Genomic DNA, 23,918 nt, shown 5'->3' with positions numbered 1-23,918 from the left:
CTTTAGTAAAACCCCAACGCAATTCTTAATACTTACATGCTAGTTAACCTGCTTTGGATGCTACCTCGTAGCTAGAATCAACAGATTGCCGCACTGTTTATACCAAGACATTCAGGTTTTTAATCTTTTTTTCCCCTTAAATATGTAATGAAATTTAAGGAATCTAACTCATTATCCTCGTAGTCTCATCGCTATTCAGAAGATTGTCCATGTCAAGTGTCAATATGACAATGTAATATGTTCTGTATCTATATCTCCAGTAATTTCATACATAAAATATAGAAACTGCAGTATCTCTTGCATTAAATGTGGTTCAGTTAACATCTCTCTTGACAGTACTGGCTGGAGAATCACTACGTTTGTCCACAGAATTTCCTGCTCAGAAACCCTGCAACACAAAACAGTAACCCTAAAACTGAGACGGGTTTTACCTAGCTTGTGTTTAGCCCTCATTTAAGAGCCAGAGGTTTTACTTAATCGGTTCTGGTGATTCAGATCTCTGATGATGGTGACATTAAACAACAAGTCACACTTATTCCTCAAGGAGTGATAAGAGCTGGCTCATAAAAAGGAATGGTAGGTGGCATGGAAAAAACTCCCTGACTTTTAAAAGGAATGCGGAGATAAACATAAAACAACTACAATGCAAAGGGAAGATAACAGCTAGTAAATATTTATTGTATTTATTGTTCACTGGCCTCCTATTGTCAGTGTTATGATGCATTAAGCAGTTGGTACCTGTTTCTCTAGCAGACCACGCTGTGCTTTTAAGCTGACATGAGGAAGGATCCCCTTTAAAATTCAGCCTTTTACTTATGTTATATAAGGACATCGGTACTACTATAACGCGTGCAGCTTTCGTACACGTGCAGCATTTCATTCAAACAAGCTTATGATATATCCTAAGAAATGCCATTTATTTCTGTGTTTATTGCCATTCTCCACAGCTTCGTAGATACTCTTGCTTAAATAAGACTGTAGGCCCTATTGAGAATTTACATTTCATGGGTATCATTGTTGTAGTTTCCCTTGGAAATTATGAAGGCATTGCACAGCATAACTCTATCGGATCCAGCCAGGAAATTATCGAGTGTTTTTCCACATTTTCAAAACTTGCTTTTCGAAGCCATGCTTGTTTAAAAATAAAAATTAAAAAAAAAAAAAAAAATATCTCTGACATACTACCCCCATCTCTTACAGGAAATAGTGCAAGTTAGTTATGCCTTTACATTATTATCTTCTCAGGCTAAGTAAATATTTGCGAAAACCATTTTTAGGTTTTTTTGTTCTTGTCATCGTCATTGTGTTCCTGCTTGCCATCGATAGATGTTTTGAATGTGGTAATTGTAGGGGTCATATGCACCTTGTTACGTTCTCAGGAATGTGAAGATCTTTTTTTCCTATTTCGTTTTTTCTGCATTTTGCTTTCTGCCTCTCACATTTGACTTGCTCTGAGAGCAAATGGATTTCCTATTTCTTCTTTTGATGGCCAGCTTGAGCCAGTCTATCATTTAAACTTGTTTATCCTGCATTTCAGGATACTATCGAACTATCCTACTCAAGCTGACAACTTAAGCTTTTAAAGAAAACACTAATGTACTCAAGAGGTGGGTGAACCTAATTTGCAGCCCGTTTCAAAACACCTCATGAAGGTTTAGCCAGCTGACTTTAAATCTGGCAGTACATTTTTCTTAGCTCTGTCTCTACAGCTCATTTACTGTAGTTTTACACATGGATAATGAACATTCAACCCTCCTGTCCTGTACATTGAATTTTATAATTTGACAGGAACTAATTAATGCTATGATTATTGATGTAAAAAAAATGATTCCTTAATATCTAAAATGCATTTTAACTCCTTCAGAATCGTGACACTGCTAGCAAAGTGTAGTACATGGAGGGAAACTTAGATGAATGGTCTTCAGTTATACTAATATTAAAAGAATAGCAAAGTTTTGAACTGTAAATCAGATGGCTTAATTTCAGCTGACTGAATGCAATCTGAGACCAAATGAAATCCAATGTGGTAGCTTAAGACATTTCTTCTGAAGCATCTTTTTTCCACGGAATTCCTGAAGTACCCAGATTCCAATCTCCAAAGCTAATGTAATGACCCACTCTTAAACCATAAACAGTTTAAGCAGCTGCCTGGATGCTCTGATGGCCAATCTGTTTTCATCACTATCTGGCAAGGGTGGAAAACCGTCTACTCTAGACTGTGTGCTGTTGTTAAAAGCACAACCCATAGAAGTTATGCATTCTTTGCAAAACCTATCCTCCCTTGAAAGGCAGGGAGGAGGTAGGAGGGAAGGTCAAAGAACAGATACGCAAAAAGACTTGGCAAATAAACTGCTCATCTAGAGGGAACATTGAAAGAGGACTTACAAGATAGTTCCATGCCATATTTAATAAAATATTTCAGAAGGAAATTCCAGTCAGTAAAGGTACAGCAGAGCATGAAAGCAGAAGCACAACTGTGTAACACTTTTCATATTGTCAGCATTTAAAGTAGATGGAGCAATTCTGTAATCCTTCAGGTGTGGCCTAAAGGGAAGAGAATTTTCCCATCCAAGCCTCTCTTATTTTAACTTCCTACTTCCTTATGTCACTACAGATTGAGTAGGTTCAGAAGTGACTCAGCATATTGCTTATGAGCTGGCCCGTGCTCATAACAGGGCTGTGCTAGCTATGATCCATAAGGCTTGAACTCCTGTGCTAGCTGTGGTCCATAAGGCTTGAACTCCTGTTTTCTGTTGCAATGTTTTGTTCTTCAGACACTTAAAGGGACGTGGAAAAGGATATTGAGCAAATGAAGTAGAAGCTCTTCTGCCCGTGCTGGGTGCTCAGGTAGCAACCTGCAACAGCAGGTGATAAACACAGATTGACATTCTGGTGAGGAGTTCCTTCGGCAAACTCAGAAAGACTCTTAAGCAAGCAGGAAAAAGGAATAGGCAGTTTTATTTGTCACTTCAATGTCGCTATTCTTATGAGAAATTAAAAAGAATTATTTTTCTTCAAGGAGTAGGGTTAAATAACATGCATTTTCACCAAACAAAATATAAAAAATTGTATAAAGGGAAGGATTAAGAGATGGTACTTGAAGAATCAGCTGTGAAATATAAGAAAATTATTCATCTTCATGGCACTCGTTCAGAGTCTGGTTTAGTCAACAGAAACAGTCTCTTACTGAAGCAAACTTTATCAATAGTAATTAAGCAGTTTCTACTGAATTTGGAATATGCCAGAAATGTGATACGATCAGTTGAAATGAGTGCTTTTTATGCTTACAGAAAATAAGACAAATCTATCATTCTGCAGTGCAGGCTATTTTGAGTTCCAGCAATCATGAGATGCTCTTACTAGTTTTCTGTTACACTACTCATACATTCATATATTTTAATTACTCTATAAATGAAACTCTTAGGTAATTATAGCAGTTGAGCAGTGTGTTGGACAAAGTGACTTCTGGAAGTTTCTTCCCATACAGATTATTCTGTACCTCTGCTGCTTGTAGACAGTAACTTGCATGCTTACTTTTTTTCACATGTTCACAGACAGAAGTCCTAAAAAATCCATGCTTTTTCTTGCTCAGCAGTAAGTGGAGAAATTTTCAAAGACGCTACCCCCAGGGGTCTCTGTGTGTGTGTGTCAGCTACAGAACTGTACCACTTCGACTTCACTATGCTGTCCTGTATAGTATTTTCAACATATTGTATGTCAATGCTACAGTTAAGCACTGCTTCTTGTTATAAATTTTTTTTTACTCTGTATGGAGCATTCAATGGAGGCTTTCATTGTCAACTGCAGGGGCAGCTACAGCGAACTCCTGAGACAGCATGGTTAGAAGGCAAACAAGTAACAGGGTGCTTTTTGAAAAAAAAAAATACCTGCCTCGTAAGGGAATGCAAAGATACTCTTCTCTTAGAAGGAAGCTAACTGATATGTCAGCATCTGGTTTATTAGGGCCACAGCAGGTGAATCAACAGCTTCTTGCGACTCCCTCCACTTCCCCAAGACACAAAATTAATAGAAACACTTTTACTGAAACAGATTTTTTGTGAAGTTTAGAGGCTGAGCATCTTTAAGGAAAATATGTTACTGAAAAGTATTCTGGTTACTTCTAACATCATGTTTCTGCTAAAATGCAAAATTCAATTTTTGTCTGATTGTGCTGCTTATTCCTACCTTTATCATAATTTACTGTGATAAGCTTATTTTGTATTGTTCATTTGGAAATTATTGTTTTCTTAGAAGGCTAGATGTAGATACTAATTTACTGGTTTTATTACCATGTAATTAATGGATACTTCATGCAATAAAACACAGCAACATGACCATACTGTAACTGATGCCATAAGAAACCACTGAAATACAAAACATTTGTATCAAGTGGATGTAAGTTATCTGGCATTTTGTTTAAGCAGCTTTCTTACAAAACTGAAATAAGAACCAGCCCTTCAAGGATCATTAAAAAGAAATAATGCACCCTTCAAAACATTAAGGAACAAGAAACTCAGATTCAGAGTAATAATAATAATAATAAAGTAGAAATAGCAGATCTGGTTATGTCTGCCTTCAAATTTCAGTACACTTTGATAAAGATGTACACCACAGAAAATTAATGTAGTGAAGCTAACTGCTCTCTTTAAAGATACTCTGAATATTTTATTCCAAGAGCAATAGAAGTATGTATTTTAAAAAGATATTAATTTACTGCATATGCATAAGGAGCATATATACAAGGTATAAACAATCCAGGGAGGGCCCAAATAGAGGTCTTTTTGGAAGGGAGAAGGCTTGGATCTTTTTAAACTTTTTGAACCACTCCTGAGGCAAAGGGCAGCACAGGAGGACAAATGAGTTTGGGTCAAGTAAACAGCAGATTCACACTAGTCATGCACCATCCATGACTGACGCAGCTTTGTGTAACAGTGCAGGGAGTTGAACACCTGAGCTCTGTACACTGAGTTTTGGCCTCCATATACTAGTGAATTAAAACATGGAAGCACAGGCACCAGAGTATAAAACAGTTCTTACTGCACATGAGAAAGGCTTTCAGCTTTTGGGTTGAACCGATACAATTTCCAGTCTTGTTGTGCCCCAGAAGAATGGAGAAGGTGTGGATGTTACAAATCTGGAAAGTTTTGGAGACAATTCAGAGAATCAAAAATTCACAAAATAAGAATACTAATCAGGTATGTGTTTTTTTTCCTTTTTTTTCTTTTGAATAGCCTTGTGTAAATTCACAAACCTCAAATTGAATGTCAGTAATTGTCTGTGATAGTACATCCAAGACAGATGCTTTAACAAAACCTGAATTTGACTTAAAATGCATAAACTGACAGGGAAGTGAGTTCTGTTCTCAGAAATACGTTAAAGAAAAAAACAGAAAATTGACAGAACAGGTAGGATTCAGAAAAATATTTTATGATGTCATAATGGCTTCATATAAGATACAAAAGAGGCATCAGAAACAGTGAACAGAGGGAATACTATGGACAGGAAGTTGATGTAGAAGCATTTTCTGCCAAGAAGTTGCAAAAAAGAGAACCTGGAAACATTTGGTTTAGTGACACAATCTTTCAGTTAGACAGGGCATACGTATCATTAAACAGTTACTCATCCAAACCAGGTGACATTTCAGACAAACACAAGTTGCAGGCAGCAGCTCTGATGTACAACTGACCAGAGAAAGAACAGGAGCATAAAATACAGATGACTTCACAGTAAACACATCCATTTTGCCTTCTTTTGACTGTACGTTTGTCTAAGCCCACAGAGTGAGCAGCTCATTATGAAGACACGAAAGTCAGGTGAAAGAAAAAACACAGACATTTTATTAGTGTCATGTATTAAATGTTTTCACATCCGCGCTCCAGAAATAATCTGCTAGTCTAACAGTTCCATTTAAAACTTCTAGTACTTTCCTATGTTGTAATCATACCTTGCCAAATTGTGTGGTGGTACTTGAAGTAGCACGGAAGAAATAGAGGTTTCCTGATACTGTGGATATTCTTTTCTGTCTTCCAATGTTTTTTGGATATGATCAGATGCAACAAAGGCATGCTGCCAAAGAAATGCCTCTGCTCTCAAAGTTGAAGTGATATCAGATTTACAGTGATGGAAAGGATCGCTTGGACTGTTCTGATCTGCACTCCTTGGAAGTAGACCATGATCTGAGATTGCAAGAGAGGAAGGTGGTAGACAGTGTCTATACCTTCCTCTTCAAAAAAGCCAGCAAAAAGGAAATGTCAAAACAAAAAGAGTAAAAGGACTTTCAGAACTGATTGAAACTATCGAAAAATGGGGAAAAGAAGTGGCAGTCAATGAAAGCTTGATTTTAATCAGAGAAAACTATTTCCCACTGAAAAGGTTAAGCAGAAAGTATTCAGCCATTACTTTGTGCAAGTGTAGAAGATGCATATCCACACCGACACTTTCTCTGGCACAATGTGACTGAGGCAGAAGAGTTTATTTTGAGGCTCTGCAGAGTATGGACCTTTCTGTGCCCCTGCTGGCAGATGTCCACGCACTCCATGCAACCCTTGGGTTAGCCTCGGCAAGTCCCCAAGAGCCAGATCTGATACCGTGTTTAGCCATGAAAAAAGAAGAAAAGGGGTTTAGATCTGTTCTCCCTTTTCCTTCTGTGTCTGCACGGAGTTAGCTAGAAAGTGATCTTTGATTTCAGATTTTCTTAACACCTTTTAATGTAGATGTAGGAAAGCATTTGGGACAGTAAAGTAATGCCATAATAATATTCCGAGCTTATTTAAATACATTGTGGACACTGTGAAAAGATGTGGATTGGTGATTTTTATATTGAAAAATTCAAAAGAAAATATAGGTTACGTGTGTCCAAGACAAACAGTATATTTCACAAATTTGAAGAGCCAGAGACCAAGCTGTGGGTGATCCAGGGGAGCTGCTGGCCTGGGGAGGATGCTGTGGCATGGGGGAAAGCAATGGGGAGCACAGTCTGGCCTGGGCAGCCTGGGAAGCAGGGGCACGGGAGATGGTAGTGGGTATGGAGGCAGGAGGTGTGGGACATGGGCTTTGAGCTGTGACCAGGAGAGAGAACGTAGTGCCCCAGGGAGCACAGCCTCCTGCAAACATGAAAGCATGGCTCTTTTACACAAAGGGCAGACTCTCCCAGTTTACAAGTTAGGTTCAAAAATCTGTGAGAATCACTGACATGTACTATACCTCAAATTTAACCCCCGAAATAAACGGTATTTCAATACTATCAGCACTCAGTGTCCCTCAGGTGAGAAGTGCACCCCTACAGCTGCTGAGAACAGTGTTCCCAGTTACCAAAAATAAAAGCAACTTAGGAGGTGGCAGCATCTGCCTTTTTCAGGTTTGCTTTATTTCACAGTTAAGACCAAATGGAGAAAGAAATTGAGTTTAGGAAAAACATGTGCTTAAGTTATAGTGCAGCTCCACAGAGCCACACAACACCCACGACACCCCGCCTCCAAAAACTGTAATCAAGAGGAATCAAACTGTAATCAAGAGGAATCTCAAGAGAGATTCCTAACCATGTCATGCTGAGCTTTCTCCTAGGGGAACGAGTAATGGCTTCTACATACATACTCCTTTGCACCATTTTAATTGCTGGCCATGTGTTAATTTTGCCTTGGAGCTGGTTCAGTTCTCTTGCTAGGAATTAACTGAGAGCTTTTGAGGGCTTTTGGTGGTGCATGCAGCAGGAAAGCCAGACAGAAGGCAGGGGCCAAGGCAGGGTCCGTGGTGGGCCTTGCTTCACACAGCAGTTTGGGGAATGCTGTCAGCACAAATAATAGTGACACAAAAAGAAAAGGTAAACTCACCTGCAGCCTGCCACCACTCCAAATGTCTGGGCAGAGCAGGCCAGCTCTCTCAAGAAGACAGGATATGACCATCAGCTCAGGAAAACACTGTCTGCCCTCACCATGGTCCTGGCCGGATACCCAAGGGCAGGTCACGCCGCCCTGGCACGGTGTTAAAATGAGGAGGCACATACACGGCGCAAGGGCATGTGTTATGCTGCTGCTCTTGAACACAACAGCTGCCTGCTCCAGGTCACTGGCCCCTCTGTGGGCCCCGTCATGACCATGGAGGTACGTGCCCAATGGACAGGCGTTTTCTTTCTGCCCCTCCAGACAGGGACAGGGGGAATAATGCGGGGTGGGCATGGCAGGCCCCATGGGTGCGCCAAGCAGCTTCAGTAAGTCAGGAACAGTCCACAAACATGGGAGGTCAGACTGTAGTTATTCAACAGCTTTAATGCAGCCAGGCTAATGTGGATTCAGGTAGCAAAAAGGTGTGTTCCTGATGAAAATGTGCTATCTGGGTAGAAAAATGGCTGGAAGGCCATCCCCAAAGACTTGTGGTGAATGGAGTTAAATCCAGCTGGTGACCAGTCACAAGTGGTGTTCCCCAGGGCTCAGTTTTGGGGTTGATCTTTTTTAACATCTTTATTGATGATCTGGGTGAGGGGACTGAGTGCTCCCTCAGTTGGTTTGCAGATGACAGTAAATTGGGTGGGAGTGTTGATCTGCTCGAGGGCAGGAAGGCTCTGCAGAGGGACCTGCACAGGCTGGATCGATGGGACAAGGCCAATTGTATGAGGTTCAACAAGGCCAAGTGCCAGGTCCTGCACTTGGGTCACAACAACCCCATGCAGCGCTACAGGCTTGGGGGTGAGTGGATGGAAAGCTGCCCGGTGGAAAAGGCCCTGGGGGTGACAGCCGCCTGAACATGAGCCAGCAGTGTGCCCAGGTGGCCAAGAAGGCCAACAGCATCCTGGCCTGTATCAGAAACAGTGTGGCCAGCAGGAGTAGGGAGGTGATCGTGCCCCTGCACTCAGCACTGGTGAGGCTGCACCTCAAATGCTGTGTGCAGTTTTGGGCCCCTCACTACAAGAAAGACACCGAGGTGCTGGAGCGTGTCCAGAGAAAGGCAATGAAGCTGGTGAAGGGTCTGGAGGACAAGTCTTGTGAGGAGCAGCTGAGGGAACTTGGGTTGTTTAGCCTGGAGAAGAGGAGGCTGAGGGGGAGACCTTATTGCTCTTTACAACTACCTGAAAGGAGGCTGTAGTGAGGTGGGAGTTGGTCTCTTCTCCCAAGTAACAAGTGATGGGATAAGAGGAAACAGTCTCAAGTTGTGCCAGGGGAGGTTTAGACTGGATACCAGGAAAAATTTCTCTACTGAAAGGCACAGACTGCCCAGGGAAGCGGTGGACTCACTGTCCCTGGAGATGAAGATGTGGCACTTAGTGATAGGGTTAGTGGTCGACTTGGCAGTGCTGGGTTAACAGCTGGACTCGATGATCTTAAAGGTCTTTTCCAACCTAAACAACTCTGTGACTATGATATTATGATGTGGCCAAATTTCAAGTTTCTGATACAAAGCCCATGCATGCCTGCTGTCTTTAAAGGATTGTTACCCATTGCCTTTTCTTAGCAGCTTTTCTTAACAATAAATTTATTGTCTTAGTTAAATTTTTAAAACAATAACGACCCAGCCATCCCCAATTTAGCCATTCTCCATACATGAAAATTCCACCACATTAAAGTCCTGCAAGGACAGAAGCAACAAAAACGGGGTCATCAACAGGAGGTGCTGGCTAATTAGCAGTTCTATCATCCCTACCTGCAGCTTTCACTTTTCATTGTATATTCAGTGGTACTCTATATGGGGCCTTCTTCAGCTCTGAGTAACACTGGTTCCCCCCCACCCCTGCTCTATTTCCCCTTTCAAAATGGTGTGGATGGCTTGGGAAAGTTCACAGCCACAGTCTAACCACTGGGTTTGCCTAATACTGATCACACTGATCACTGTATTGGTGGCAGACAGAAGAGCTGGAGCCCCGCTTTCAGTGCAGGCAGGAAAGTCTTGAGGCTGCTTCAGCCATCTGCTAGCAGGTATCTGTTTTTTTGCATCTCACTTAACAAGCGTGTACCCCTCTCACAGCCTCGGCACTGATCTTTTTTTCCAGGAGGATGAATACATCAATATTGAGAGTGATCTGCATGAAAACAAACGTGACTCAGTACCTGATGAGCAACCACGCTTGAAAGGGTAATGTCTTTTGAATGAGTAAGTTTTCCACTCCACTTTCCAGACTCCTGGTCTAAGTGATTAGCTGCTAGTCTTTCTGCTTCTGGAGCAACAGCTCTAAATTTCATTGCCATACTCCTATGCTACACAGACCTTTGTATTGCCCAGCAATTTGTGTAATACAAAACCACATCGTATTTAAAATCACTACACCTTTCAACTGACATGTGTGATTGTGTAACTATTCTTCTAATGCCTTGGAAATTAAAGGAGCGATATTTTTTCTTTTTGTATATTAACTACTTTTCCAATATTTCCATAAAAACCTTTTTTAAAGAGAGGTCTTAAAGAGTGAACTCTTTCAGGAAGTTAAAGATTCACTATTGTCCTTGAGTTTGCATTACTATTTACTCCAGTGCAAAATAAGTGTAGAATAGCTGCAAAAAAAGCCATTTTGATGGAGTGGAATTTTTACATTTCATTAGCACTTGTGCCAAGTGATCACATAGTGAAAGCACACATCTACATTTTACTTGAGGATTAGGTTGTTTGTTTGTTTGTTTTTTTTTTGAAAACTGCAAATCCTGTATAAGATACTAAAAAATTAAGATACAATACTTAAAATTATTTTAATGTCTTAGTATTTTTCTGTCATATTAAATCTTCACATAAACCTTCATAGAAATCATACTGTATTTTTCCCCTGATTTCTACGACTGCATTCTTATGCAGCACACCGTTTCAGCTTTGAACCTGTCTTTCTATCAGCAGATACTAGCAACTCACTTAATGGATACCTCAAATAGGAATTTACCTTACTCAAACTGGACTACTTGGAAAGATCTCATGCCTGTACAAATAATACACGTATATAGAGAAGCAGTTGTGAAGATTTTAATTGTGCTTTCAAGTTGTACATACAGAACTTAAAGACTTGTTAATATGATCAGGTTTACTGGTGCCATCATATTAAAAAACTGCTTCAAAAATCTAGCAAAAGTATTTACAGGTTGCTTAAACTTTCTCTCCTTTCTCCTCTCTGTTCTTTGGAGCTCTGTCATTCCTTTAGCAGTACATAACATGAAACACTTTCTTGTTTAAAACATTTAGGATCTTGTCTAGCAAAACCAAAAGCTGAGATCTGATAGGTCAAACATCCAAGTCTGATAAGCCTCTCCAGTGGCAGGTATCCAGTGCCTCCCCAGGAGTAAGCTAATTGCACAGGCAAGTGTTGGCACGCAAATGGCTGTTCAACGTTAGCAGGGTCTCTCCACCTCAAATCTGGACCCACAGTAGTCACTTGACAAGAGGCACCTCTGCACAGAGGTGGGCTGGGTTGTGCCAGAGATGAAGCCTGGATGGTTTTATTCATTCTTGTTTATTTGTACACCCATGGAGAGCTGAGGTATAAATAAGGTTTAATTCACAGGGCTGCTGTTACGAAGGTCCCTGGGTTCTTCCATCAGCAGCAGGTACCATTGCTCACGCAGTGAAAGCTCCTCAGACTCTGGAAGCTGAAGAGCAGTTTGCTCTGTTCTGCTTACATTCAGGCTATGGCTTCTTCTGTGCTCTCTGGTTTTGTGCATGGTTTTGTACTTTGTCTACGTTTATTTTTAAGTTGAGCACCTGACAAGGGCAATGGTATCTCTACCAAGTTATTTTTTGTAAATTAGCTCCTAAAAGCAGGCACTAACGTGATCTAATGCCTTCTTTGTATCTGCTCAAAAGGGGCATTCACAAAGCATGTCTCGATTTTGAACATGTCATCGATTTCTTTCAACAGATAATACTGAACAGGCTGTGTTTGAGACACAAACCCTTTGAAAGATCAGTCTTTTAATAACATGGATTCACTACATGTGCAAGGTGTTAATATTCACTTATAGAGTACATACAAACCAGAAGAATGATTTCTGAGTTGCAAAATGCAAGCAAGAATAGTTTTGGCATATACAAATATTTCACATTAAAGTTCTCCTTTAAATGTGCTTAAGAGGTATCTGTTTTTTCAACATCTTTGGTTAAGTAAAAGCCCTCAACAACGTGCTGCACTTTAAGCCTATAGGATCAGCTTTTAGAAAATAATGTTTCTTTAGTAAATTGAGTTAATAAGGAAGAGGTTTTTTCTGCCACCTTTCAGAATAGAGCTGCATGTTTATCACATATATGCCTAAACATTTAGGATATCCTGGTACCAAAGTGATAATCACCTAAATTAATAAAATAACAAGGGAGAGAGACATGTGAGAGCAAAGAAGAGGTTTCAAGGAATTGTAGTCTTAAAATAGTAGTTTTAAATCTCAAAGGACTCATAAGTAGCAGTAACAGATATTAGATACTATTTTTTCCTTGGTTTTGGTTGATGGATGAACCATAAATTTGATAAAGTAACTCTGGCTTATTCATGCATCTGTCTCTCATTTCTCATTTTCTTTCTTGTCCTATTGTATCTAATCTCTCTGCTGAGATCGGGTAGATTACCTAATGTTCTTACAAGTAAAAGAAAAAGAGCTAGGATTTGTGAGGCAACAGGAATTCCATAACTAAAACCGAAACATCAAAAGCAACCACAATTTCTCAGAGACCCTGTTACTCTTTGTACTGGTGAAAGATTGTGATCCTGCTCTGTTGTTCTGAGTGCTGATATGAATGAAGTTAATATTCCCTGTCTCTCCAATTTCTTTTAAATTAATTGGGTTGTTGGTTTTTTTTTTTTAGTGCAGAAAAGAAGGGTATTCATGCTGAATTTCAGTGTGCATCTGACTCCAGCTGCATCTAGTTTCCAGACAAGTACAGTCTGGGCGATTAGCATTTCTAAATACAATGTTGCTTTTATAGACTGGAGGGTGTGAGGCGCTGCTTTAGAGAGAGACAAAGCTATAGTTGTGATTTCTTTTTCAGCTTGCACAATACAAGGGTGTTAATTTAGCTACAGCTTTTGTAGCTGAAATATGTCTGCATCATCAGCATACTTAACATTGGAAATCTGTGTTGAATTAACTCCCTTAACTGCTATTTCCCTAAATTTCAGTCTCCCTCATGAAATCACTCTGTGTTACGTTTAGTGAAATGAGAAAAGAATGAAAGTGAAGTATGTAGTAATTGGAAGAACAGATGCTAGAATAGGACATTCAAATATAACAAACCATTTTAGCTTCCACGAACCGACGCGTCTTAGATGAAAAGTTAATGTAATTAAGAACCAAATTTTCAAATATCTAGAAACAACTACGCATACTGTAATGAGGTTTTAGACCGATATTTGTTATTTTGCACACTCAAATGCAACCTTAGGCCTTCACAACTATAACAGCACTACTGCTCCACATAGCAATGCTGGGCTGGCTATATTAACAGTCTTTGTTGGTCTGGTAATGGGCACTGAATCTTTAACTACCTACCCAGTTTGCACTAACCCTGTTAACAGACCTTCTCATAGAAGAGTGGTACTTCAGAGGCTAGCAGAACTGGCCTGCTGACTTTGGCATGTTAGATAATTGACTGATTGGCCCACTATATATCTGCAACATTTTCTTTTTTGCTTTTCCAATGACAAACCAAAGAAGTCCCCCCTAAAATCTCTGCAGATGTTGGTATGATTTTCTTTGGTGCTTTCGGATCCCAATTTAGCCCTTGCCAAGTGCAGCGTACCCCAGTAGAGAAATTTCAATCAATTTAACCTGAGCTTCCTGTGCAAATTACTCTTCTTTTTTATCTACAGCTTAAGTTTCTGTTCCATTTGTTTTTGGTTTTTTTTTTTTTGCATTTTCCTAGGTATTTAGAAAAGAAATACGATAAAGCCTGTGAATTTTGCAAGAAACATAAAACAAGAATTCACTATGTGATCTATGGAATTTTAATAACAGGTACAGTATATTACACCCAGGGTTGCTGAAGCCCTGTTTATTTACCTGTATGAGATTATAGACTGTGCTTTTATTCTCTCTGACACAAAAACTCTTGACTGTCTTAAAGAATGAATTTGAAAGGAGGTAAATGTGAATCTAGTCCCAGAGAAAGCTCCAGACCGCAAAGCCTCTACTCATTCCCAAGCTTAACAAAAGCACAGATCTTTCTATGCTGCTCCTCCAGCGTATTTCAACTCGTGACTAGCAATTACATTTGGGATAAAAGGGTAGTTATGTCTTTGTGTCTACTCTGTTACCAGCATCCTCCAAGAGGCCCATTAAATTACAGTTTTAGAAACTTGCCCAAAACAATGAAATCACATTAAAAATCTGGCATCAACTTGGAGTGAACTTGAGTCCGCAGTCTAGAAATGAAAATTTTCTGTTCTGACCCGTATCACTTGATATCCACAGCAAATGTTTGCTAGAGAAATGTGTTTTATGTCAGCATGCACGGCAAAGTCACTCAGATATTCTTTTCTGTCCCTTTCCTAATTAACCAGTAGGTTAGTTTGTTTCCTTCCACCAAGTTTCTTTTTGAGATCTTCAAATGCTGAGAACATGCAGACCTAAAATTTGTGATAGGCATCAGCATACCATAAAGTGGTTATAAAAGGGCTGATTGCATGCTGATTATCCTGCCCTCCTAGCATCAGCTTGTCTTGCTTTGTCGTAGAACAGATATATGCTGGCTCAAGAAAGCAAGTGAGTTCTAAGGACATCTCAGGGTTTCATACATTAATTCCATATAATACAACTTGCCTTACAAAAATCATTAGTTCTTCTTCCTTATTTGCCACAAACAAAATCAATTATAGACAAAATCAGGTTATTTACAAGAACTGAATATTTCATTGACCAGCAAGTATTAGCAATGAACCTGACAAATGGCAAATCATTTCACAGCTACTTTGTGATGTAAACTGTCTGTAAGCTTCAGAAGTACTTGAGAGGGCCATCAAATCAGGTAATTGACAAATGTTTGTGTTTCTTCTAGTTTTATTGGATGAAGTCATCCTCTTGTCAAAAAAGGACAAGACCCATTGTGTTAATTCACAGTTTTTACACAGGAAAAAGCAGTTCTGCAAACATGTTTTATTTTCCCAAGTGATTAACCTGTTTGATTGAACTTGGCTTGGCCAAAGCGTGTAACCTGCTTTGACAGGATGAGAGCCACCTTTCGTATCAGTGAGCACATTGTAAGTAACAACATTACCTATGAAAGCAAAATTTTTCCGTATATAGGATGAGAGTCAGAGAGGCACTTAAGAGATAAACATGGACCTGACTTCAAACACATCCTTTAAATTTAAGATTTGATTTTTTTTTAAAGGAGATCAGCCTAACTGCCACTTACATTTTTGTTTCTGTGACAGCATACTTGGCAGCAGTTATTGCAGCCTGCAACTTGAATTTTCAGAGAGCCCTGCCACTCCTTATCATCACTGTCCTAGCCATCTTCTTCATCTGCTGGGATTTTTTAATAGCTAAGTATGAAGACAGAATTGCTGCATTCTTTGCCCCTGGAGAAAGACATCTGGAGAAACAGTGGCTTTGGCTGAAATGGTAAATACTAATTACTTCCTCTTTACGCAGAAGAACAAGGTATTAATCCATTTACTTCTATAGTTCGATTTCAGCTTACATTCCCATAAGCATAGAGAGGTGGATCAATGGCACAAATTGCGATAAGATCAAAGAATACATACATAATAATTCAATATTTTCCAGTTTAAGGATGTCAGGAACACCTTTAAGATTGCAATACAGTTGCTAGGTATCAAAAATCTTGACAGTGTGAAAAAGGTCCTCAGATTGAGACAGGACGAGTTTGTGGTGGCAAGAGAACATATTTAGAGAAGTTCAGGTGTGTTTTAGCCTTCTGCATTCATTCTGGAAGTCAGAAAGCGCCTCAGCATCACTTGTTGAGAGCTGTGAGATTTGTAAAAACCTTATCTCTAACATATGTGAACTGCTAAATACTGAAGTGTGTTATCTAGACACTAGTTTTTCACCTGTCTTGGTAGCAATTTTTACTTGACCTTCAGGAATCAAAACATGCCAGCCACATTTAGTTTCATAATAAGGTCATAGAACCTTATTTGGGGTGGTAGACATGCATCTGGTAGATAGATGCATCCTGGGAAAATGGGGAGCCGCAGAAGTCTTGTAGACCAAAGAAAAGACCAAATGAAATCTCATTTAAAAGGTAAATGAAATTGGCTGGCTGCCTTCTATCTCAGCTAGGTCATCTTCTCTCTCAGAGAGAAAGAGCTTTCAGGAGTAGTCATTCTGGATGTCCCAATTTATTCTGAATTCTGAATATTTTGAAATGATTTTGCCACAGAGGCAAGAATTTCTATCTAAGAAAGATGCTATAAAGATTGTGCTGCTTCTGCTCAGGAGCCATGTTGGAGAGCAGTAACACACAGGCATCTCCATTAGGTGATCTGGCAGCCTCTTTGGGGAAAGGAGCAAACAGAACAGGAAAGCCCTGATAAGCAGATGGAATAAGCCAGGGGCAGTATGTGCTGTATTACCCGGGCTGCAATCCTTAAATTGTACGTATCACAGATTAAGTGCTTAACTGTAGGTCACAGATTCCTCCAAGAGACAGAAAGTCTCTCAGATATAGAAGGTGGTTTTTTGCATTGCAATGACCAAGCCATCTTGTGGAGTTGGCCTGCAATATTTTTGATCTGGGTCTAAAAATGGAATTTAGGTATCTGTGTATCACCGAAATCAGTGGAAGCTGAACGACTGTTAGACACAAGTAACATTAAAGAACTGGAACTATGTTTAGTTTTCCCCTCTGTAAATGGCATGATGTATTTCCTTGCCTCTCAGGCCGTTGTTGTGATAATTGCCTTCAATATACAAGTGGAATGGGGGCCATGGAAACACTGAACACAGATGTACACACGGCCGTTGTTTGTAACATAGATAAAATTGTTGCAATTAAAAGCTATTTCTCTAAACAGACTGCAGCCAGTTACAAGGAAATAAACAGTTTATGACCTGCTCCTTAAGAGTGTATGTTTCATAGGCCCATCAGTCAAACAGCACAGTGCAATTCATAAAACCACAGCCTGTCTGGCCCAGAGCTGAGAAAAGATTCAATAAAGAGCAAAGGAAAAGAAAAGGAGGGTGGAGTGAGAAAGGAGAATATCTTCTCACACTTCATTTGAGCGAAATAACACCCAGACAAGAGTCACTTGTGCTTTGTTGGGTTTCCCCATGTTCTGACTTTGGGAACAGGGTTGGAGGACATTTCTTCTGGATGCTACCAAGGGTTGTTGTCAGAGTTGCATCAGCAAAGGCAAGTACTTGCTTCTACACGTTTCAGCTTAGTACATTGCTCAGAGAGTTCGTTCACAGACAGAGATGTAAATGTTGTGGGGAGGTGAAGGTGAAGGAATATCTGGTCTTCTTCAGGATGACATGTCTGACACTTTTTTTTTTCCCTAGGTTGTTGTGTGCAGCTTTAATTATAACTATCATCTGCTGGCTCATCTTTGACACAGCAAAACAGGGATCCCGCCAGCTGATTTCCTTTGGTGGTCTTGTGTTGTATGTTCTTTTGATGTTTATCTTTTCCAAATATCCAACCAGAGTGAGTATTTAGTCCATGTTGGATCTTTGGGGGTTTTTTTGTTCAACGTCTTAAAAGCTACTCCCCTACCCTAGCACCGAGTTTAGTAAGACTAGCAGAAAACCGATGAACATCAAAGTTTAGGCTTGCCAAAACCCGGTGATGTATTTCATTTCTGAGGAAGGTCATCTTGCTCTGACATCTTGGGGAGCGTGTGTGGGGCTGTACCAGCATCTGGCTTTCACTATTTTGGGAGGCCGCTGCCCATCCTTTGTTCTAACCGTGATGCAGATTGGAACACATTTGCTCTTGGAGCATCAGTGCAAGCCGAGGCAAGCCTGCTTCATGCTTTCTACCCACAGCAGGCTTGCTACAGTCCTCAGGACATCACAAGCACTTATTTGAGGGCACTGTCATCACATCAACACGAACCGCGTAGAACTGGAGGCATGCTCTGCTCATGCAGCTCTTAATCCATCACAAGTTTGATTCCCACTGCAAATGCAGCAGCTGAGGCCAAGCTGAGGTCCTCACTTTTCACTAACCCACTCCCATAGGTTTGTCAATGCCACTTATTTTAATTTTCCAGCTGAGATGGCCACTCTGTACTGCTGTGGTTTTACAAGAGGGCTACTTCAGCCACCACAGCACCCACCTCAGTTTTTACCCCTGTGTGAATGCCTAGCATACAGCTCATGCTTTCATCAGTCATATAGTAATCCATTGTCCAGGTCAGCAAACTTCACCGACACTTTTTTGACACTCATGCAACAGTGCTGAGACTTTCTCAACAGAAAAAATCCCTTCATCAGGGACTAATGGACCTGCCACTCCCCATCCTTTGCAACTGCTGCTGTCTCCAACTGAGGTGAAAACTTGCACACTCCAAATGCTTTGTGCTTTCCCATGAGTCCTCATTACACCTAATTGGCTTGTGTTATTCAAATATCATTCGAATATATTAGAGAGTGCCATCTCAACTCTTTGCTTTGTAAATAATCAGATTCAATTTTCACATACGAAGATGTTTTCTGAGGCAGCAGAGCAGAAATCTTCAGTGTGGTGAAAAGGGACTGGTCACAGGCCATCACAGTTGTTCCTACAACTGCCTTTATGTCATATGAATTGCAGTATCTAACTGTGAGTAGTTCTCAAGTAAAGAAGTCTGCTACCCTCGTGTATGTCTATTTCATCTATAAAGTGTAGCACCGGAAGAACTATTTCTCCTTCTCCTACTACTTGATTACTTGTGGTCTGTGATGGTGAAATGGGCATGTCCATATTTACCTAGCCACGCTTTCAGCGGGTAGCTCAAATAGAGACATCCACATTGCAGAGCTCTCAAATTAGAAGTGATTCATGCTCCAAGTCCCTTACAACCTGTTTTGGCAGCTCCTCCTATCCTGCAATATAGTCAGAAAATCCCCTTATGTTATTTTAACAAACATCTAAAGTAAAGTATTATATGTTTAAATAAAAAGTATTTTTTTAATTTTTATTTTTCTGTCCGTCTAGGTTGCTTGGAGACCAGTATTTTCAGGAATAGGAATGCAGTTTATTCTTGGGCTTCTTATTCTGAGGACCAAAGTGGGCTTTGATGTATTTACGTGGCTAGGTATTCAGGTCCAGGTAAGCTACCGAACAAAATAATCTTTATATCATTTTCTGTCTTGAGACTCTTACATAATAGTCAGGCAGTTCAAGGGTCCATTTGACCCTGGATGTTTTCCCTTCTTGAGAAGAACTGGGTTCTCAGAAAGGTAATTGACTACCTGAATTCAACCTTCCCATTTCTTTTTTGTCTGGTTTGTACAAGACCATGTGGGACAGGCTGATGAGCAATGGCCAGAGCGACCATGGCTTTACCACCTTTGGGCTGAAATTAGAACTTGCATCCTCCAAACCCAAAACCGCTATTGTGCCAGGACACTCACAGAAATTCTTATACCTGGCCCAACTCCAAAGCATCCTTGCAATAAACCTGATATGCTGAAAAGCCTTGGGATTTAGCAAGGCAGAACCACTGTTGTCTTCAGAGTAGCCACAGTCCTGGCCTCAGGGGCATTTCATAATTCTCACAACATATAAGACAATTAATTCAACTACAGGTGGTAAAATCCACAGCTGCAAGCAGCAAAGGATCTGTAGAGAGCGGACAGGATCTATCTGTAGGTGCCCCTGCAGGCAGTCTGCAGGCACAAAGTTTTTTAAAAAGTCCATTATTGTGAAGTAATAAATAAGAGAAATCCAAACCGTAGGTCAGAAAGTACCCACTGAAGGACATTCATCAGACTTATCACCCCAGGGGTACTATTCATGCAGATGTTCTTCACAATAAAGATAATTAAGAACATTTAAAACAAGACAGTGCAGAATGTACTGTCTCTGTGCGGGAGTGAAGGCACATGTCTGACGTCTCTCTAGCTGCTAATCTGCAACCTGCGGGAGTCATCTGGGTTTTGTCACCAGGTTCTCAGCCTCCCCTTTTGTCTCCGACTGAAGCAGGTCTGTGCCCCCTTTTGTTAGCTCCATGTGGCTTACTGTCACTCCTGTCATAACTCGTTACTTTAGCTATTACATCTCCATTTTAAACTGCATCATCAATTGCATATGTTTGCAACAGGAATATAAAAATGTACCACCATATCAGAATTAAAAAGTAGAAGATTTTTTAGACTAGCTTTTGGCTACTCCTTTAAAACTGATTACTTCAGCTGTTAAATGTCCGTTTTAGCGTATCATTTATTGCACTTATTTACATGAGAGGGAGTGTAGAAATGCACGACAGTATCAGGATTAAAAAATAAATTCTTCTTTCAGTGTATCTTATGGCCTTTAGCATGTTGGGTACTGCAAGAAAATGTGCCCTATGCCTTTGCTGTTTATCTACATACTCTGAAGCAGCCTGCACTCTTAGCAGAGCAGAGCAGAGACCCTTGGTTCAGCCAGTCAGTAATGCCTGGACCCACACAAGCACAAGCTCCTTGGGCCTCACCAGATCTCTGCAAGAAGACTAGCAATATTTGCTCAGTTTTTGGCAGGGACCCAGAGCTTATGGCTAACTTTCTTTGCTTTCTGTTCCTAGACTTTTCTGGAGTACTCTGACACAGGTGCTAAGTTTGTGTTTGGTGAGAAATATACAGATCATTTCTTCGCTTTTAAGGTAAGTCAGGTTTTATTTATACTGTGTGGCAGATAGACAACAGAAGGAAGAGTATGGCTGGGAAATGAATTCATTGTATGTCTTCTGACACCAGTGCAGTCACCAGAGAAATCAGCTAAGAGGTAAACTATTCCCTACTGTGTGACACTCAGAATAGAAAATTTGGGAACACCGCATACAGCCCTTCATTTACTGCCATACACTGAGTTAAGTTCCACTTATTTACTCTAATTGCAACGACTTATATTACAAGTAGACGGAACTTTGGGACATGTTTCTACAATAAATAGTTTAAAAGGCTCCCACCTGGTCACTGAAAGAAATATTACCTCCAGGCCTATCTTCCCTGCCTCTCCACAAGTAAAGGTGCTATACCATGCTATGCTCTTCTATCCTAAACTGCTGCACAGACCACTGCCTCACAGACATTGTCCCTATAGAAGTAGAAAGCCTAGATGTTCACTTACACCAGGCAGAAGAGGTAGAAGCTTCCCATACACGAGCAGGAAGAATTATATTACATTATTATTACATTAATATGATCCCAAGAAGATTTCCTAGCTCTCCCTTGGGAGACCTTGTTGAGAGACTGCTGGAATACAGATTATGTGCTATGTGGTCTCTAATCTGCACCAGCATCCTGACTGATTTTGCTCCCACATGTAACCTATTCTGTATTACCTGCTTAGGTTGGAATCAAGAATGTCTAAAGTAGAGGAAGAAAAAAAAAAGTCATGAGGAATGTATCAGGACTTTCTCAGACACCATTCTTCTGTCTGGTGTTTCAGACACCTGACCATGGGCTTACACACCTTTTATCTTCTTTTTTTCTGGGCAGGATATTCCAAACTCGACATTGTTCACACTTAGCTCTTTCACTATTTAAGAAAGAAGATGCTACCTATAAAATATGCTGCTACTAAGAATAGTGAGGAGATCTTAGAGAGGAAAAAAAATTAAGCACTTCAGAAAGAAATAGAAATTACGTTCTAATTGCAGTATTTTTGTACCTTTCTCTTGACTTTCCAGTCTCCTCTCCTTTACTATACCAAGCACTCAAATGACAATTTGCATTCACAATTACGTATTTTGGGAGGTGAAATGGTTTCATTCCCACCACAATGCTATTTTCCCTGTGTTTTTCCACAATGCTTTACGAATATGATTTTTTCAAGGTGATTTTCTAATGTCTCAGTGGTGACGCAAAATACTTTGCTGACTAAAACCCTAACTAGGGACCAGACAGCCAAAAGTTTTCTTCTGTGTATGTATATATCCCTCAGTCTTATCCCATGGGATAAGCCAGAAAAAGGCATGTGGAATTTCTAGAAGAGGATATCAGAGACAGGTAGGTTATTTTCACACTGAAAACCAAACTGAAAGCAAGACCCCCATGAGCTGATTTTCAGAGCTGCATATATCTTTATATAAGAATATATATATGGTAAACAGAGTGGCAGACAAATGCACAGCAACAACAAAACATGCTTCATTTGCTCCTCCTGTGGAAAGAGACTTCTCTCTTCCAATGTCAGCGAGTGGCAGCCAGCCTGCTGGTCAAAAGTGCTTTTTTGTATCTTTCAGACAGTTTAAGAGGCTTGTGTGTAGCGCTGAGCTGTCCAAAACTTGCCTCAAGATATTTCAAAGTGCCCTCTGAAAGAGGAACATCTCAATTTCATCTTAGCTCTTGAGAGCAGACAAGTGATAAGAGTATGTCTTTGCAGCAAACTGTTAGAGCTCAATTGTATCCATACTGCGTCCACAGCAGTATGTAGGGACACCTCAGTTTTCTCCTGACTTAGATGGACACAGTTATCCAAGCAGGCATATCTCCTGCATGCACCCACTGGGCATTCTGACCAGTCCCACTACAGTTTTTGAGCATATAGTCTTGGAAACACTAATTAGTCATAAATACATGAATTTGCATGCATAAACTGGGTTATTTTAAATGTGTATTTTTATATGCATATCCAGAGTTTCAGTGTACCGGAAAAAAAACATGTGCCCACATAAGCAAGCACACCCAAATACTTAAGTAGTTGGAAAAAAACCCTTAGTACTAAGTCATTTGTCCTGTTGATTACAAAAGGCAATGTTTGCTTCAAGCAAGCAGGAAATTAGACTTTTGTTGTATCAGTAGTTTCCTTTCTCTGTCAGGAGGATTATGGCTCCCTGAGAAAAGCTTTGCTTTGAAGGTCAGGCTTTAGGAGTGCCTGAAACCATGATGTTCCTTAAACGTCAGTAGCAACTTCTCCTTTAAAGAAATATAAGGAAAAAGCTGAACATCAAGACATAAATGGGAGAGGAGTTGTGAGCAGTCAACAAATTCAACTCCCTGCCCTGCATGTAGCATAGGGAATAATCATGATCCAGAAAGTAGCTCTTTACTAAAGTCAAACCATATTGCAGAACTGATAATAAATATGAAATAACCCAGTTTATAAAAAATACTAATTAAAGAATTCATTTTCTTAGAGATTGCATTAAGGGAAGCAACTTAACTGTAACATTTATAGGCCATATAAATTTACTACTACTACCCCATAAATTTATTCAAGAGTTAAAACTTGTTTGTTTAAAGGTGTATCGTGGGTATCAGGAGCTATACATATAGGAGTCTAAACTTCCACACAAGTTTGTCCACAGAGAGAAATATAGTTCTAATAGCTTAATCATGTAGGTACAATTACACTGCAGGAGCCATCTGCTGCTCTTGCATGGAAACATGCTGACCCTTTTTGAGGTACAGGCTCCTGCTACAGCTGAGGTCCATCTGACTTCCTTGTCATATTTCCTTTTGCCATTCTGTCCCTGCTTTTCTTGGAGTTATCAACTGTCTCCACCTACAAGCTGTAATGGTGTGTATATCCAAATTAAACTGGTGATTTTTTTAATGGCAGAAGCAAGCTGGAGACAATCTCTTTGTCACTCCCTGTTCAGAGTACTCACATCTTTGAGGTAGACTCTGGCACTGAGAGAATAAGGGTGCTACTGCAGAAAGAGAGAACTGGGAGTCCATGAGACAGAAGAATGAGTTTTAAGAGCTTTTCTTTCCTTAAAAGCAATTTCATGCAATCAGTGCCTGTTTTTTGAAAACAAACAAACAAAAACACCCCAAAGGGAACTCTTGACCTTTTCTTTCCAAATACGTTTCACATTTAACTAACAAAGGAAATGCTGCCAGTTAAGGCTGATGTTCCACCATGACCTC

At 40.1% G+C, this 23,918-nt stretch overlaps 1 protein-coding gene across 1 annotated transcript in view; it reads left to right on the top strand.

Annotated features, from left to right (window-relative positions):
* Positions 1-23,918, top strand: part of SLC28A3 (solute carrier family 28 member 3) — a 46,483-nt gene that overhangs the window by 2,807 nt on the left and 19,758 nt on the right. The window contains 8 exon segments of the mRNA XM_086480089.1: positions 5,105-5,154; positions 5,156-5,195; positions 9,980-10,062; positions 13,816-13,907; positions 15,326-15,515; positions 17,418-17,562; positions 19,057-19,170; positions 20,627-20,704. Coding sequence (XP_086336215.1) covers positions 5,105-5,154; positions 5,156-5,195; positions 9,980-10,062; positions 13,816-13,907; positions 15,326-15,515; positions 17,418-17,562; positions 19,057-19,170; positions 20,627-20,704 — 792 coding nt within the window.

Source organism: Leptosomus discolor, chromosome Z, assembly GCF_034619465.1.
Source record: "Leptosomus discolor isolate bLepDis1 chromosome Z, bLepDis1.hap2, whole genome shotgun sequence".
Lineage (NCBI taxonomy): Eukaryota > Metazoa > Chordata > Aves > Leptosomiformes > Leptosomidae > Leptosomus > Leptosomus discolor.
The sequence above is the reverse complement of the archived record's forward strand: the minus strand, read 5'-3'. Positions and strand labels throughout refer to the sequence as shown.